General features: G+C 31.5%; 1 protein-coding gene across 11 annotated transcripts in view; it reads left to right on the top strand.

Annotated features, from left to right (window-relative positions):
* SYNE1 (spectrin repeat containing nuclear envelope protein 1) overlaps positions 1-15,687 on the top strand; it is a 598,518-nt gene that overhangs the window by 477,451 nt on the left and 105,380 nt on the right. For 10 of the 11 annotated variants that reach the window (XM_074187858.1, XM_074187854.1, XM_074187855.1 and 7 more), the window contains 11 exons: positions 958-1,059; positions 2,950-3,069; positions 4,794-4,994; positions 7,297-7,470; positions 8,334-8,465; positions 9,266-9,462; positions 11,381-11,513; positions 11,923-12,105; positions 13,009-13,158; positions 13,960-14,136; positions 14,533-14,688. In XM_074187858.1, coding sequence (XP_074043959.1) covers positions 958-1,059; positions 2,950-3,069; positions 4,794-4,994; positions 7,297-7,470; positions 8,334-8,465; positions 9,266-9,462; positions 11,381-11,513; positions 11,923-12,105; positions 13,009-13,158; positions 13,960-14,136; positions 14,533-14,688 — 1,725 coding nt within the window. The remainder of the gene's footprint in view (positions 1-957; positions 1,060-2,949; positions 3,070-4,793; positions 4,995-7,296; positions 7,471-8,333; positions 8,466-9,265; positions 9,463-11,380; positions 11,514-11,922; positions 12,106-13,008; positions 13,159-13,959; positions 14,137-14,532; positions 14,689-15,687) is intronic. The other variant, XM_074187849.1, reaches the window with a different exon arrangement.

Below are 15,687 nucleotides of genomic sequence, written 5' to 3'. Positions count from 1 at the left end.
TAGGCAGCTTATCTTTTTCTCTGTTTTTTTTTCACATTCATAATTCTTGTGTTTTTACTCTGCCTTTTTTCTCTCTATGAGCTCTTGTCTTTTCTCAGTTGTAAGAATTGGCAGTACAGTGGATCCCCAGAAATTTTTATTTAAAGCTCACCTTCATCTGACTATACATAATACTCTGATAATATTATTCCCTAAATTGATCAAAAAGAAGCTTTGATAGACATGGCATTGGTTTCTGCTGATGTACCTATTATGGTATTAGTTTTGTTCACTAAAAAATAAGCACATTTATTTTTGTTTCAAATAAAATTTAAGATGTTAAAACCATGATTTGTTTTTCTAATTTAAAATACCTCCTTTGGAAAAGATATTTAAGACAAATGACCTGATGATCATTTACTTTTTGGGAATACCAAGACCATCATGGATGCATTTCACTGTTTTGGCAATAAAATTAGGTTGGGGGAATAAATAAAAGATTCATTCAAATTATTGATCCTTTATAAATCCCTACAACTGTCCTAAACATTTCTTCCTCCTAAATTTATGAAAAAATATTGTATATAACTAATTGTATTAGTACTTTTCAAAAATCAACAAATATATTATCAAGTAGTGTGCTGCTATTCCAGAAAATTAGCTTCATGTCTTCTCATGGAGCGGTTTTATAATCCAATCTTTAATTGGAATTTGTAATGGATTTTTTTTCGCAATCTCATAAATGATATCTTTAGTTCAGATATAATGAAAGACTTTGGCTATTTTACTTTTAAGTTTTACCTTATTTGTGTCCATTAAAGTTTCAAATGCTTGTCAAATCCTATATACCAATATTAATAGTACAGAGATCTGAGATCTGTATGTGCCTCATCTTACTCCACTGATCTGTAAGTAGTTGGGTTTTGTGGGTTTTTCAGATGCCGATCAATCACTTTTGCTTTTTTTCCCCTCCCTCAGAATGATCTCAAACTGCTTTTGACATCTCTAGCAGATAACAAATATATCATTCTGCAACAACTGGCCAATGTGGTGGAGAAACCTGCAGCAGAACAAATGGAGGTATTTATAGTTATCCATGTCTGAAAAGGAGGGCAAATGTAAAAATAAAGTAGAGTTTATGGAGCAAATCAACTCAAATAGTCACCAGAAGATCAATATGTTGCCTATGAGAGAGGGGAAATGGGTCTTCTTTATCTTCAAAGCTAGATACAGTTATGTTCAATTCCAGGAGTCAGGAATCCTTATTTAAACCAGGGTAAAGAGTTAATTTCCATATTCCCTGAGATTATTGAGGTACACTAGAATTTTATAATATTTCAAGGGGATATTATGGACACTGCTATCTTCTTTTCCTAGCACTGAAGAAAGTAGTTATATTCAGGCAAAATTACCTTCTTTGGAGATCTGTCATCTTATGTACATTCCTTTGTTATATTGTTTAGGTTATCTTTGACCCTTGAATATTAAATAGACTATAATTATAAAAAAAAGATAGTAATACTTAAGTTGGCACCATCAAATGTATAGGAATTACTAACAAAAAAAGAAATCTGGTTAGATCATGTATTTTAATATCAAACTATCTTAAGGTCAGTAACTATTTCTTCCAATGAAAATGTCTATTTAAGATAAAAAGCAGATTCTGTCTTCACTCTGTAGTGCCTGTTTATCATCTGTGATAGAGATTCTATTTTTATCCAACCACTTTATGATTCTCTCTGGCGCAATAAATATTCATTATAACCTCTATGTTTTTACTCATATTTAACCTCTTACATTGAATGCCCTCTTCCTGTTGATCTAAATCCTATCAAAGTCTTACTTAAGTACCACCCTTGTCATGAAGCCTTCTCTATATACTGATCATTTCCTTAACTATTCTCCTGTAACACACATGTCTTATAATTAGTTTCTACTCAATTATGTGCCTTTTTGTAATTTGTCTAATTAAAATTAGGATTTGTAGAGCCAGAAGGGTCCAAAAGGAACCCAGACAGCCCAATTTTCTCATTTTATAGATCAAAGAAATGAGACCCAGAGAGATTATATGATTTGTCTCATGCCACAGTAGCTAGTGGCAGAATAGACTTTAACTCAGATCTCTTGACTCTTGGCCAAAACTTTTCCTACTCTACCATACTGCTTTTGAGATGCATCATGTATATCATTATTTCTACCTAAATAGACTCTAAGTGCCTTGAGACTATGGATCACATCTTTTACTTCTTCTGTAACCCGTACAGCAGAAAATAGAATCACATGATTTTAGAGTTGGAGGAGCCTTGAGAGAGAAAATTAAACTTAATTGATAGATCATACAGATTATACATAAAATCCAGTATTTAAGTAAGCAAAAGTGTAGTAAATATCCAAACCAGGATTCAAGTTCAGGTCTTCTGACTACAGGAAGTTTATATTTGATAAATATTTTAGATATTTAATAGATACCTACTTTTCCCTGATTCCAGAGCGTGTCATATTCTCTAGTCATGTAGGTGAGAAAATTCCAGTTATATTTATAGTAGAAAATATACCCTGCTTGATGAAAAAGCCATCTATGTGCTACCAATACAAATAATAAATCATTCCATAAATGTTTTCTGATCATTTGGGAAGTTTTCATCATACTGCAGAGAAGCAATGGGTATTCTATAAAGAAATATTTCTTCATCTGTTCTCTCATCCATACTCCATTTTCAAATATTTATTTGATTGATACACATTATTTATCCTAGTTGTCCATCATTCCCTAACTTTTAAATCCTCTGCATTCCTGTTGTTAGCCAGTTCCTATATATTGAATGTTATTCTCTTTTTCATATAATAAGTAGTTTTTATATACTTTTTAAAACGATACCATTTAAAATAGGGATACATAATGGAATGGAAAGAGCAATGGCCATGGAGATTACTTGAATGTTACAAGGAAATGTCATTTATTTGATGCAGGCAATACAGCAGGCTGAAGATGGTCTGAAGGAATTAGATGCAAGTATCATTGAATTAAAGAGACGTGGTGATAAATTGCAAATTGACCAGCCCTCTGTGCAAGAACTCTCTAAACTCCAGGTAAAATTCAGCCAGCAGCCATTTTATCCACATTTTCTATTTCACCCTGTTCTTCATCTAGCACTGAAAACACACTTCGTACTTAATGTTTGTTGAATTAAACTGAACAAAGTAGTGCTGCTGTTAATATTTAATGCTCATTAATTGAAATCAATTTCTCTATTACATTTTTGATTTTTTTAATGAAATGCATATTACTTGGGTACTCACTGAAGAAACATTTTCTGTTACCTCTTTCAGTAACATCTCTTTAAGAATTCTCTTTATGATTTTTTTAGAACTATGCTTTTATTTGTAAATAGCTATATACTTCATATGATACGTTTGCATATAAAACATCTCATATGAACCCTATATAGGACTAAAGGGAAACTTTAGTAGCTATCTCCATCTGTAATTCCTACCCCCCCTTTAAATTTTTAGAGAAAATTCCATGTATTTTGTTATATATTCTGTTTAAAATAGTTCCAGCAGTTACAACTGTAGCCCTGTCTCTATAAGTTTTAAAGTATTTGCAATGTATCTGAAACTTTACATCAGAAAAAAGACCAATATAGCATTTAAAATGAAAGATTATATTATTTATCATTGCTCCCTAGATCTTTCCAAGATGCCAGAACACTCTAAGCTCCCTTTTCCAGACCTGTATTATTGAAGTAATACATCAAGCCTAAACCTGACACAGATGGGAAAATATGAGGATTGCCATATTTGCCAATGGAGTACTATACTTTATTAAACTCAAAGTTGGCATGGCAGTTTCTATATTACAAAAGTCTCCAAATGGCTACCAATAAAACTCCAAGTTATCTTTGTATATCTCACTATAACAGTATTAAAAAGATACATAAACTCAATTAAGATTCATAAGTCCTTTTAGGGAAATAAAATAAATCTTTATTAAACAGAGATAGACCTATTTAATTGGGTTCATTGCTACACCTAACATTTCAAAAACTCTTATGTGGAGCCCTGTTTATAGTTTCTTCAGTTGTTATTTCAGAGTCTTTAAACATGAGAGAAAAAGCCAAGTAACATACTTGCTCCTGAGCATGAACATTAAATTTTATCACATTGGATATTTTTGATCTTCCACAAACATTAATATGATACATTAATTGACTCTACATAAATTTATAAATTCTGTGGTTGTATATCATCCTTTATTAAAATGTCATTTCAGGTCAAATAGCTACTTACTCCACCCAGTTGACAAAATGTTATCTTAGTACCTTAAAAATTTCACTTTGCTTCCATTTAACTATTTAAAAATAATTTATCTGAAGTCTAAAAAATGTGAGCTTGCTGGATATTAATGAAAGCACACACTTTCTCTAAAGAATAGTTGTAATTGTCTTTCTTCTCTGTTGCTAAATTTCTGCATTTTCACTCCTCTCCGTATCTTTTCCAGTTATATATATTCCCCTAAGAAGTGACATTTGTCATCATTTATGAACTGTTATCAAATCTATATTACTCTTCACTGGTCACACAGATTTACTAAAGTATTGAAACATTAAGTTCTCTTTTTGGACATAATTTCCAAAATTTTTAGATGCATTAAAGGAAAATCAATTACTTCTTTGAGTGATTCTCCTAGAACTATAGCAAATCTAGGGATAAGTAAATTTTATATAGTCACATCCTTTAGACCAAGTGACATTTTTGTCTGTTATTTGCCTGTACATTGAATGAAAATCTGTTGTTTTTTTCTGTTCTCTTAGGACATGTATGATGAAATGATGATGGTAATTGCCTCCCGGCGCAGTGGGCTAAACCAGAATTTAGCTCTTAAGAGTCAGTATGAACGAGCTTTGCAAGACTTGGCTGACCTTCTGGAAACTGGTCAAGAAAAGATGGCAGGAGACCAAAAAGTGATTGTATCTTCCAAAGAGGAAGTTCAACAGCTACTTGACAAGCACAAGGTACAAAATAAATCCAAGCCTGTACTCCTAAATGCCACTTACATATTAAAACATAATATGCTCAGTCTTTTGACTAATTGCTTGCTGTATTTCTCTTTATATTTGTATTTTACTATTCAGTGCAACCACTAAAAGTAGATTAAGCCCACTGAAAGAGAAAAGTACAAGAATTTGTCACAGATTACCTGAAATGGGATCTAGAGAAAGTTCTAAGTTAAAATACATAAAATTTTAGTACTTTTCAAAAACTAAGACCCTACTGGCAATTTCTGTGCTTTCAATGTAAGATAATCAAAGATTTTATTATTTCAATGTCTATTCTCTCTGCTGAAAGATTACTTTTTATTTCCTTTTACAATTTCATTCCAGAAACATATTTCTTATTGGCTTCTTTAGCTCAAGAGCAATGATTTTTCTATTTGCCCTAGGAAAGAACTCCTTCCTAATTTAGAGATGAAACTCACCTCCATTACAGTTACAAATATTTTGAGACATGTAAAGATGTTTCTCCCTCCTCTTTCCTTAACATCTTGAGAAGATAGAATCTGTCTTTCGCTAAGTGTTCATTCTACCTGGTTATATAAGGACAAAGAGTAAGGGTAGCCAAAAAACAATGAGGAAGAAAAATGGCAAGATAATCATTTTTTAAGGCAATTTAAGATTTACAATGCATTTTGCTCATGAACTTTTATTTACTATATATGAGGCAGGCAATAAAAATATTACTATTGCTATACTGTGGAGGAAGAAACTGGAGTAAACCAGAGTGCCTAGGTTCATGCATCTAGTAAGCATATGAAGGAGGAATTGTAGCTAAACCTCTCCCAACTTCTCAAAAAAACACTGTTCTTTCCTCTGTTCATATGACTTCTCTAAAATATTGAGATGAAAGACCAAGATTATAGCTATTACTAGATTGCCAAAAAATGTAGCATAACCTCTTCATTCATTTCTAGATAGTTCATATGAAATACTTTTAGCCTTTATATAATCATTTAAAAGCTATATTGGTTTCATGAAAATTATACTTGGTCTATTTGATTAAGAGTTAATGAATATGATTTTGCATGTGCCAAAGTGGAGAGCTAATAATTTTTGAATTGATAATGGTGATGAAATCTTTAATGAACTTTTCTTAGGTCTGCAAAATTGCTACTTTAGCTTTGAGATATTAAGTTCAGAAGTTATTTATCATGGATGACAATCTAATAGTAAAGTGTATATGACTGAAACCAAAAAGTTGCTATTATGCCCTACATATAGGATTATTAAGAAAAAGAAAAGAAAAAAATCATTTAGCCACACTGTCTTCCTTTTGCTTCCAGTACCATATAATCTCCTGCATTCAGATGAAGGTATAATTTTTCAGATCTCATTTTTTCTTGATACTCAGATCCATGCCTTTATGATTTATTGGCATTTTATCATTTTATCATGATACTTTTTTCTCAAGTCATTGACATTATAATGAAAGATGTGTATCAATTCAAAAAGTATAGAAATATATAGAGACATATTTTGGCACAGTTTTTCTCACATTTAGGATCATCTATCAATTAAATTGGCTGTCTCATAGATCAATGAGCTTCCATAGCTAAAGGTATTCAGCCAAAGCATCAATACTGGGTTTTGTAGGAATGTTGCAGAAGAAATTCCAATAGATTTGTTTAATGATTCAGTAATCTGCAAGCTTAATATGAATTATCACAGTGCTATGGCAGCAAAGATGATAACTGAATATTTTAATTTTTAAAGGGAGAGTTAGAGCTTTCAAGAAGGCAATACTTTAGAATATGTGGAGATGAAATATTACAAGTAAGAAACACATAATTAGAGACATAGAATAAAAAATTTACTTTGTGTAGACATCCAGGAAATAGTGCATAGGTTAGCTTGTTTGGAACAGGGGGTTGTATAAGGGAATAATGGAAGATAGATTGGGTAGGCTAGATGCTAAAGGTCCTTTAATTCAAACAAAAGAATTTGAACTTTATATAATAGAAGACTATGAACTATCAAGGGTTTTCATGTAGAAAGTAGTTCATAAGGATGGATCTCAATTCTAAAATATTCTGGCACCATTGTGGAAGAATTCTTGAGGGCATAAGAAGATTGTTGAGGCAATCCAGATTTGGAGTTTTGATTGTGATGGTGATAGTGAGTTTGGAATATTATAATATTGCTCAAGCTGAATATTACATTAATCCAATTCTGTTAACACTCTTTTTGAAAGCAAATTTTCCAGAAAAAGTAAGATGTGAATATATTTGTGACCCCTTTTTTTTTTAAAAAAAATTTCTAGGAGTATTTTCAAAGTCTTGAATCCCATATGATCTTAACTGAAACACTCTCCAGGAAGATAATCAGTTTGGCCATCCCAAAGGAAAATCAGGTCCACATGGAGTTGATGGATCAGGCTACAACTGTATTAAAGCAGGCTCACAAGAGAGGTGTAGAGTTGGAATATATTCTTGAGGTGAGACTTTGATTTTAATTTACTTTTCTGTTATAAACAAATGCAAGGTTATTCATTAAGTCAAGATTTGTTTATTCAATCTACTTCATGATTTCATCAGTCTTTTTTGGGTTCTGCAACAGATGGATTTTTGCATAGATTCTGTACTTAGACTTAATCTTCAGAAATGTAAGTCCCAGCAAAATATTAGTAGCAAAGGCCTTTCCAAAGATTTGACAAATAAGCATTTATAAGATGGAAAGAAAAGATAGAAGACGTGCATACCAGACTTAAAAGTCCAAATGGTATTTATTAGAGAATCATTTATAGACCACTGGAGCCAGGATGGATTATCTCTTAGAAATAGGAACTTGATCTTTGTATCTTTGACTGATCTTCTGAGAAGTTCTCCTCTCACAGGTGATGTGAAGTCATATTAAGAAGAAAGAGGCCAAAATATGCTCATGATCTGAATTTCTAACTTTTATTCTTAGCTTTCTTTGCGCCTTTCTCCAGATTCTAAAGCATGCAATAGGCACAGTGAGCAGGTAGGTTAATGTTCACTGAGGATCTTTTGTTCAGTAATTTTTATATTGTGTATGGAAAATTGACTATCGCTGTTCAGAGGTACAATAAATTGTAATACATCATCTTACCCAAACTTTATATTTTCTTGCTTTCTTCTGAGTATTTTGCTATAGCAACCTAAAATGTGAAAAATAAATAAAAAATTGATGTTAAACTAACCATAAAAATAATTTCTGAAGGTCATAAAACTTCATTTTCATGGAAATCAGAAAGAAATACTTTTACAAATAAGTTCTCACCAGCAATTAACTTGCTGTCTCACAAATTTAACATTTCCATATTACATATGATTGTAGACCTGGTCCCATCTGGAGGATGACTATCAAGAACTCGCCAGACAGTTGGAAGCAATTGAAAGCAGCATTCCAAGTGTTGGTTTGGTGGAGGAAAGTGAAGAAAGATTAAAAGATCGAATAGCATTATACCAGGTGGGTTATCATTGAAATTTTTTTTATTTTATAACTAACTAAATATCCATTGAAAATTTTTAATGATCATAAAATTAGAATAAAAATGAATTGTTTTACTAGTGTACACTTACTTGTATTAAATTATATACTTTCCTGAAAGCACTGAAACTTTATAATTATATCAAATTGACCATTTGAAATATATATATTTATATTTATAGCACATAATGTGTATGTCTATATGTGTAACAGATATGTGTTTGCATGTATAAATATATGCATTATTATATATAATAGTAATATATGCATTGTCATTAAACTCAAGGACTTCCATATTAACTAATATAAAAAGCATTCATTATTATATATATATATATATATATATATATATGTATATGTATACAGGTATAGATATATGTGTGTATGTATATACCGAGTTGAAAGTGTATACTATTTAGCATAGTAGATGAGCATAGTAGAAGAAGAGCCTTATGGGTTTTTTTCATATTATATATATTTCCTGAAATTTTTCTTCAATGAACATTTTCGACATTTCCTCTTGGAACCTGATCATTAGCTAAACAATCTTCAATTGGTTGAATTTGAAAAATATATTTGCTACATAAATTTTCAATCAAGCTGAAAATCAAGAAGATTGGAGCATAACAAGAAATGTTTTTGTTAGCACAGAGTACAACTAGATTTATTATCAATAACAAGTTCTTAGGGACCCTAGAAAAGGTATAAAATTCAAGAAGGGAGGGGTGCAGAGGGAGAAATCAGTGAAGTTCCTGACCCAATATTTTCTATCATTTTAGCAGCTGAAATCAAGTTTGTCTGAATACCAGCCAAAATTATACCAAGTACTGGATGATGGGAAAAGACTCCTAATATCCATTAGCTGTTCAGATTTAGAAAGCCAGCTCAATCAACTTGGAGAACATTGGTTAAATAATACCAGCAAGGTTACTAAAGAACTGCACAGATTGGAGACAATATTGAAACACTGGACAAGGTAATAAGTAAGCTCCATAATATGAGGCTGTGTTTTATCTAGACTCCGTAGCAATCACAGTGTGTATCCCAGTATTCTAATTAGGTACCAAATAATTAGTTACAACAGCAAACAACAGCACATGACATCTTCTAGTTATTGCAATTTAGGTGTCATTAAGGTCTTTGACCAAAATAAAAGCAAGAATCTTTGTTATTAATACTGACTATAAGGTTTTTGACCTTAATGACTTTCCTATTAACTAAAGGCAAAGGCATTCATTAGTACATATGTTGTGTAAATGATGAACTAGTTAGGACTCAGTTAATATCTCCTTTTGCCTGTTTCTTTTAATAAAGGAGTACTTTCCAAAAGACTGAAAAATGGAATTAAGATTAAATCACATATCAAAAAGTGATGGTTGATTAGGCTGAGAAAACAGCTTTGAAGAGGGAACAAGTAATGTGCATACAGAATAATTCTGTGTAAATTAACATTTTCTCTTTATATTTCACCTTGTGAGAGGCAGGATAGTACAGGGGGAATTAGATTTGCAAGTCTGAGGTAAAGTCATTCTGTGACCTCAGATAAGTCCCTTAATTCTTCATAGTTTTCAGTCCCTTATCTATAAAATGAAGGGATTGGGTTGGATGACACCTGAAATTGTTTCAAATTCTGGCTCTGTTACCACATGGTAGATATGTGACTGATGTTGAAGGTAGGACAAACTGGATCTAAATCCAGCCTCTGAGTTAGGCTGACTGTGTGATCATGCAAAGTCACTTAAGCTTTCAGTATCTCAGGCAATTTATTTCAACCAAAATCTACAGATGAATCATAGATTTTCAGAATTGAAAGGTATATCAGAGGCTAACCAATTAAACTGATAAACATCCCCCTCCAAAAAAACAAATCTCCTCTGCAACATAGCAACAAGTGATTGGTTATTCAAAGTCTTCCACTGAAGGGGGTACTCACTACCCCAATTTCTTGAAGTCATCCACCAAAGGGAGAACTTGTTACTTATATTTTGGATTATTATTTTGAAAAAAAATTCATATCAAGATTAAATTTGCCTTTGTTTCTTTCATTTATTGCTTCATCTTTCTGATTTTTATTAAAAAGTGAAGGGGGTTTTCATACTCAAAGTATGTCCAGTCCTCCAACAAACAGACTTCTCATATTGTTTCCCAAACTGCCATTTTCTCATTTTATGCCAGTAAAATCGCATCTCTTTTTCAAGAAGAAAAATTGTATCATCTTTCACTTATAAGTACAGAAATTCAAATATAATGAACTTGTGTTTTGTAATTTGCCCAAAGTCTCTGAGTTATAATATTTAGAATAAAAGAGACCTTAATGATCATCTATCTAGCTAATTCTTTTTTATGAGGAAATTAAGTGAGAATAACTTTTTCCAAGATCACATTGAACATAAATAGCCAGCCAGATATTGGGGGCTGAGACCAGATTGTTGATGCTTTTTCATTAACTGTCTGCTTCCTCCCCTTCAAAACTGCTAACATTGGTTGTAAAGGAAACATAGTACCAAGGGCCAAAATAAAAGCAAGAATCTTTGTTATTAATGCTGCCTATAGTTCTTGCTTTAAGATCTTTCTTAGTAAATGTAAATTTATTATAATTTATAATATTATAGATAATTAATATATTTATTGTTAATTATTATTTATACTACTAATTTTTACATTTAATAAATACTTTCCTCACATCAGCCATATAGTCAGTATAAATATTATCCCCATTTTACAGATAAGGAAACTTTACCCCAGAGAATTTAAATGACTTGTTGATGATCACCCACCTTGTAAACACAGGAGCTAAAATTCAAAAATAGGCCTTCTGACTCTGTACCAAACTCTTTCCTTAGCCTCACCTCAATGGACATTTATATGTTTTGCTGTCCTTAACTTTCTTACAGATATCAGAGTGAATCTTCTGAACTCATTCATTGGTTGCAATCTGCAAAGGACAGACTAGAATTTTGGAATCAGCAATCAGTGACAGTTCCACAAGAATTAGAAATGGTTCGAGATCACCTGAATTCTTTCCTGGTAAGACATTTATTTTAAGACTCTGAGCCATTTAGTCACATTTGGACCTTCTATTGTGTCTGTATTGATGCCATCAGCCATGTAAACTTGATTAAGTAAGCAATGGTTATTTACCTTGTAGTATGTATGTAATCATTAGTCAACATAAATGACCTTAACTTTCTATTCTTATTTGTTCCAGTATAATATTCTCAGAAAATATGTAGCCTTCACAGTAGGACAATACTTTTTTTTTTAACCATGCCTTTTTTATTGCCTCTATTTTGCCCAATATAGCACTGATGTAACATGAAGACCCAAACACCAAGAATTAAATCTAATGGCAGACCATCTTAAACATAATGCCTCCACTTGTGGAGCTAACACATTTTTAGTTATGTAACATTTATTCTCTGAATTCTTCATTTAGGAATTTTCTAAAGAAGTCGAAGCAAAGTCCTCCCAGAAATCCTCAGTTCTTAGTACAGGAAACCAACTACTACGACTGAAGAAAGTGGATACTGCAGCACTTCGTTCTGGGCTTTCCCAGATTGACAATCAATGGACAGAACTTCTGGCACACATTCCGGTAATACAAGAAAAGTTGCATCAGGTATGCAGTGAAGAATCTCTTAAGTGTCTTTAGTCTTCTTTGGCTAAATAAATATTTCCCCACAAGAGAAAAAGGTATGATTAGAAACAAACATAAATGAATTATTCTTTCTTTTCTTTTAAAAAAAAAATTTTAAGTTTGTTATTTTTTTGCACGGCAAATGGGGTTAAGTGGCTTGCCCAAGGCTATACAGCTAGGTCATTATTAAGTGTCTGAGGCTGGATTGAACTCCGGTACTCCTGACTCCAGGGCCGGTGCTCTATTCACTGTGCCACCTAGTCACTGTCTCTTTTCTTTCTTAAATTCAGATAAACCTTTTCTTATTCCACTAATCCCTCTTGCTTGAAAAAAAAAATTATTACATGAATTAATAATATCCTAAGTACAATTTAGCATAGAAGTCATATTTTAGGCTCTTAATGAATCCTGAACTACTTTCAAAGTTCTAAAAATCAAGAGGCGTGTATGTGTGTGTGTGTATGTGTGTGTGTGTGTGTATTTTTAGTTTTTTGCTTTTGTTTGCTCAGTCCTGAAATAGAATTCCAAATGACTTAATGAGACAATTAGTAAGATAGAGCATTAAATGAATTTAATAGAGTTTTTAATCTCTTTTCTAAAAAAATTTAAAAACAAAAAAACGAGTTTTTAACTTCATGCTATTGTTAGAATTACTTGAATGTTTATGAAATATTTTATGAATTTTGCATGACAATTCACCATAATATAGTTTTTATTGTTCAGTATTTTAAAGATGTTTAATTTGGAAGTTATTTTTGGAATTAAGAGGTAGGAAATTTCTGGAGAATCATTTAGTATGTAAATCAAAATTAACACGAGGTTACTAGTTAGCAGGAATTAAGTTGAATTTTAAAACTTATCTTGTTCTAAATCATGCTTGAACAGCTGCAAATGGATAAATTACCTTCACGTCATGCTATTACCGAAGTAATGAGTTGGATTTCTCTTATGGAAAGTGTTATTCAGGAGGATGAAGAGAAGATTAAAAATGTTGTAGGACATAAAGCAGTACATGACTACCTACAGAAATATAAGGTAACTAAAAGAAAAGGTTTACCTTTGTATCAAATAAATGTTAGGTTATTATTGTTGTTGTAAGATTTTTGGATTTTGGAGGGGGAAAAAGATCTCAATATATAATAAAAATTATCCTAATATATATATCAATGATCTACAAACTTGTCGGGTTAATGTGTGTATATACAGAGAGAGATAAATACACATGCATATATCACACTCACACTCATGTACATGCAAATGCTAGTGTGTACATGCATGCTAACATGCATGTCCATTCTCATATGTTACACCCATGTGCTATGCCCACACGCGTGATGTGTGTGTGTGTGTGTGTGTGTGTGTGTGTGTGTGTGTTATATTCTGGTCCAAATATAATGAACAATGCACAAACTCTCAACACCACAGCAAAATGATCAAAAACTTCCCAGTCAGAAAAAAAAAAAAGAAATATCCCTTGTGGCAGTTCTAGAGAGATTATTTGCTATAAATTCTTAAGAACAGCTTTTTACTAATTATTTGAAAATAAAAGCTGCTAAAAGGACATTTAATGTAAACAAAGAAATGGCACTATTTGTGGGATAAAAACAAAAACATGGGTTTTTTTAACCCCTTATTTTGGAACCCCCATCTCAAAAATTAAAAAGCTAAACAAAAATTAACATCTTTCAAAAAACTGTTCATCAGTTTTCTACCATTTGTACTAGAGTAGTGACAATACCATTTTGCAGAACTTAGAATAAATCAACTATTAAAATTAGAAGATGTGTATGTGTGTGTGTGTCTTTTATTTCATATTTCTCTGTTTTCTTCTTATAGGGTTTTAAGATTGATATAAACTGTAAACAGTTGACAGTGGATTTTGTGAATCAGTCAGTGCTACAAATCACCACTCAGGATGTGGAAAGTAAACGTAGTGATAAGACAGATTTTGCTGAGCAGCTTGGAGCAATGAATAGACATTGGCAAATCTTGCAAAGCCTAGTAACTGAAAAGGTAAGCACAGTTACCCATTGCTATTTGTCTTCCCTAAAAAGAGCAAGAGCATGTATGACCTTTTCTAAAAATAGTCATTAAGTGAGTGAAAATACAGAATTTTCTACATGGCCTCTTAAAACCTATTAATTCTTTTCCATTAGATTATTCATTTTTTAAATATCTTAATGATTTTGGGTTACAAGAGAAATAAATTTCAGAAAGCCAGTAACGACAAAAGACAAAACCATTATTTTATCCTTTGAGTAATTAGCTATGTCTGGAAGAATATATTAAATTTTAGTGACACTGCTTTGATAAAATAACTAATCATCCTTTGAAAAATTTAATCCTGAAGTATATTTACTACTTTCACATGATGAATATGTTCATGTCCTTTTTTCCCTTTTGATGTAGATTCAAATGCTAGAAGGTTTATTGGAATCTTGGACAGAATTTGAAAATAATGTACAAAGTCTAAAAATTTGGTTTGAAACCCAAGAAAAAAAACTCAAGCAACAGCATATAATTGGAGACCAAGCTTCAGTTCAAAATGCAATGAAAGACTGCCAGGTAAACTATGCAGTTAATTCAATTATGCTCCATTGAAATTTCATGAAATCTTAGCATAGCAGTTTAAGAATAGTCAGGAATATTCTTCTATTGAGAACTTGAAAATTAGTCATATTATCTTTTGTTATCAGCTTTCCCAATTATAAAACTTTTTTGATCATTATATACCTTATCTTTAATAAATTAGAAATATAACCCCTCCCATCCTCTATTCAATTAAAAAACTTCACTGTTTATGTCTTTTATATCAGTAAATCAAAATGTACAAAAGCAATAATAAGCATAAATACATCTCAGAAGAGAGAACTTTCACAATACTTTGAATAATCAATAAAATACTGTAACAGAATTCAAAAACAGTAACTCTCTCATGAAAATATATAGAGTCAATGTTCCAGATTGTATGAAGAACTTCACTTCCACTATTATTCTTAGTAGGGCATAGATTAAGCAAGGGGGAAAAAAACAATGAAGTAAGCTGAAATTTATCCATTAAAATAAACATTTTAGATATAATCTAAATGTGAACTGATAAAATAGCAAAAGATTACAAAGAACAAGTGCATTGTTTTCCACATTTATAGCCTGTACAAATGGCTTTCTACTTTTTTGTCAAAATCAGTGATTGCAACAGTAAGGGTGTCACAAAATTAAAAAGAAAGCACATAAAATAACAAAGAAAAAATGCTAGGCAAATATTCTCTTATATCATGATGATTCTTAAAATTAATAGTACATTTTCATTTTCTGAAAATGGGCATGGAGAAAAATTAGGGGATACATTAGTCATAGCTACATAAATGGGACAAAAGAAGGTAGTCTGAGATAATTTATCCCCTCATTTCTTATTGATAAATAGCATGACTATCTTAAATAGAACTATGAAGCTGAACTCTACAGGTAAATTGATATTCCAAAATTCTATTTGTAACATGAAGAATCAAAGTCCTTTAGAGTATTCACATTTAATATCCCTATTTTAAAAAGACTTTTTTGTAT

The sequence above is a fragment of the Macrotis lagotis genome, chromosome 5 (assembly GCF_037893015.1).
Source record: "Macrotis lagotis isolate mMagLag1 chromosome 5, bilby.v1.9.chrom.fasta, whole genome shotgun sequence".
NCBI classification, from domain to species: Eukaryota; Metazoa; Chordata; class Mammalia; order Peramelemorphia; family Peramelidae; genus Macrotis; species Macrotis lagotis.
Note: the sequence above shows the minus strand (reverse complement) of the source record. Positions and strands in the feature narration are given on the sequence as shown.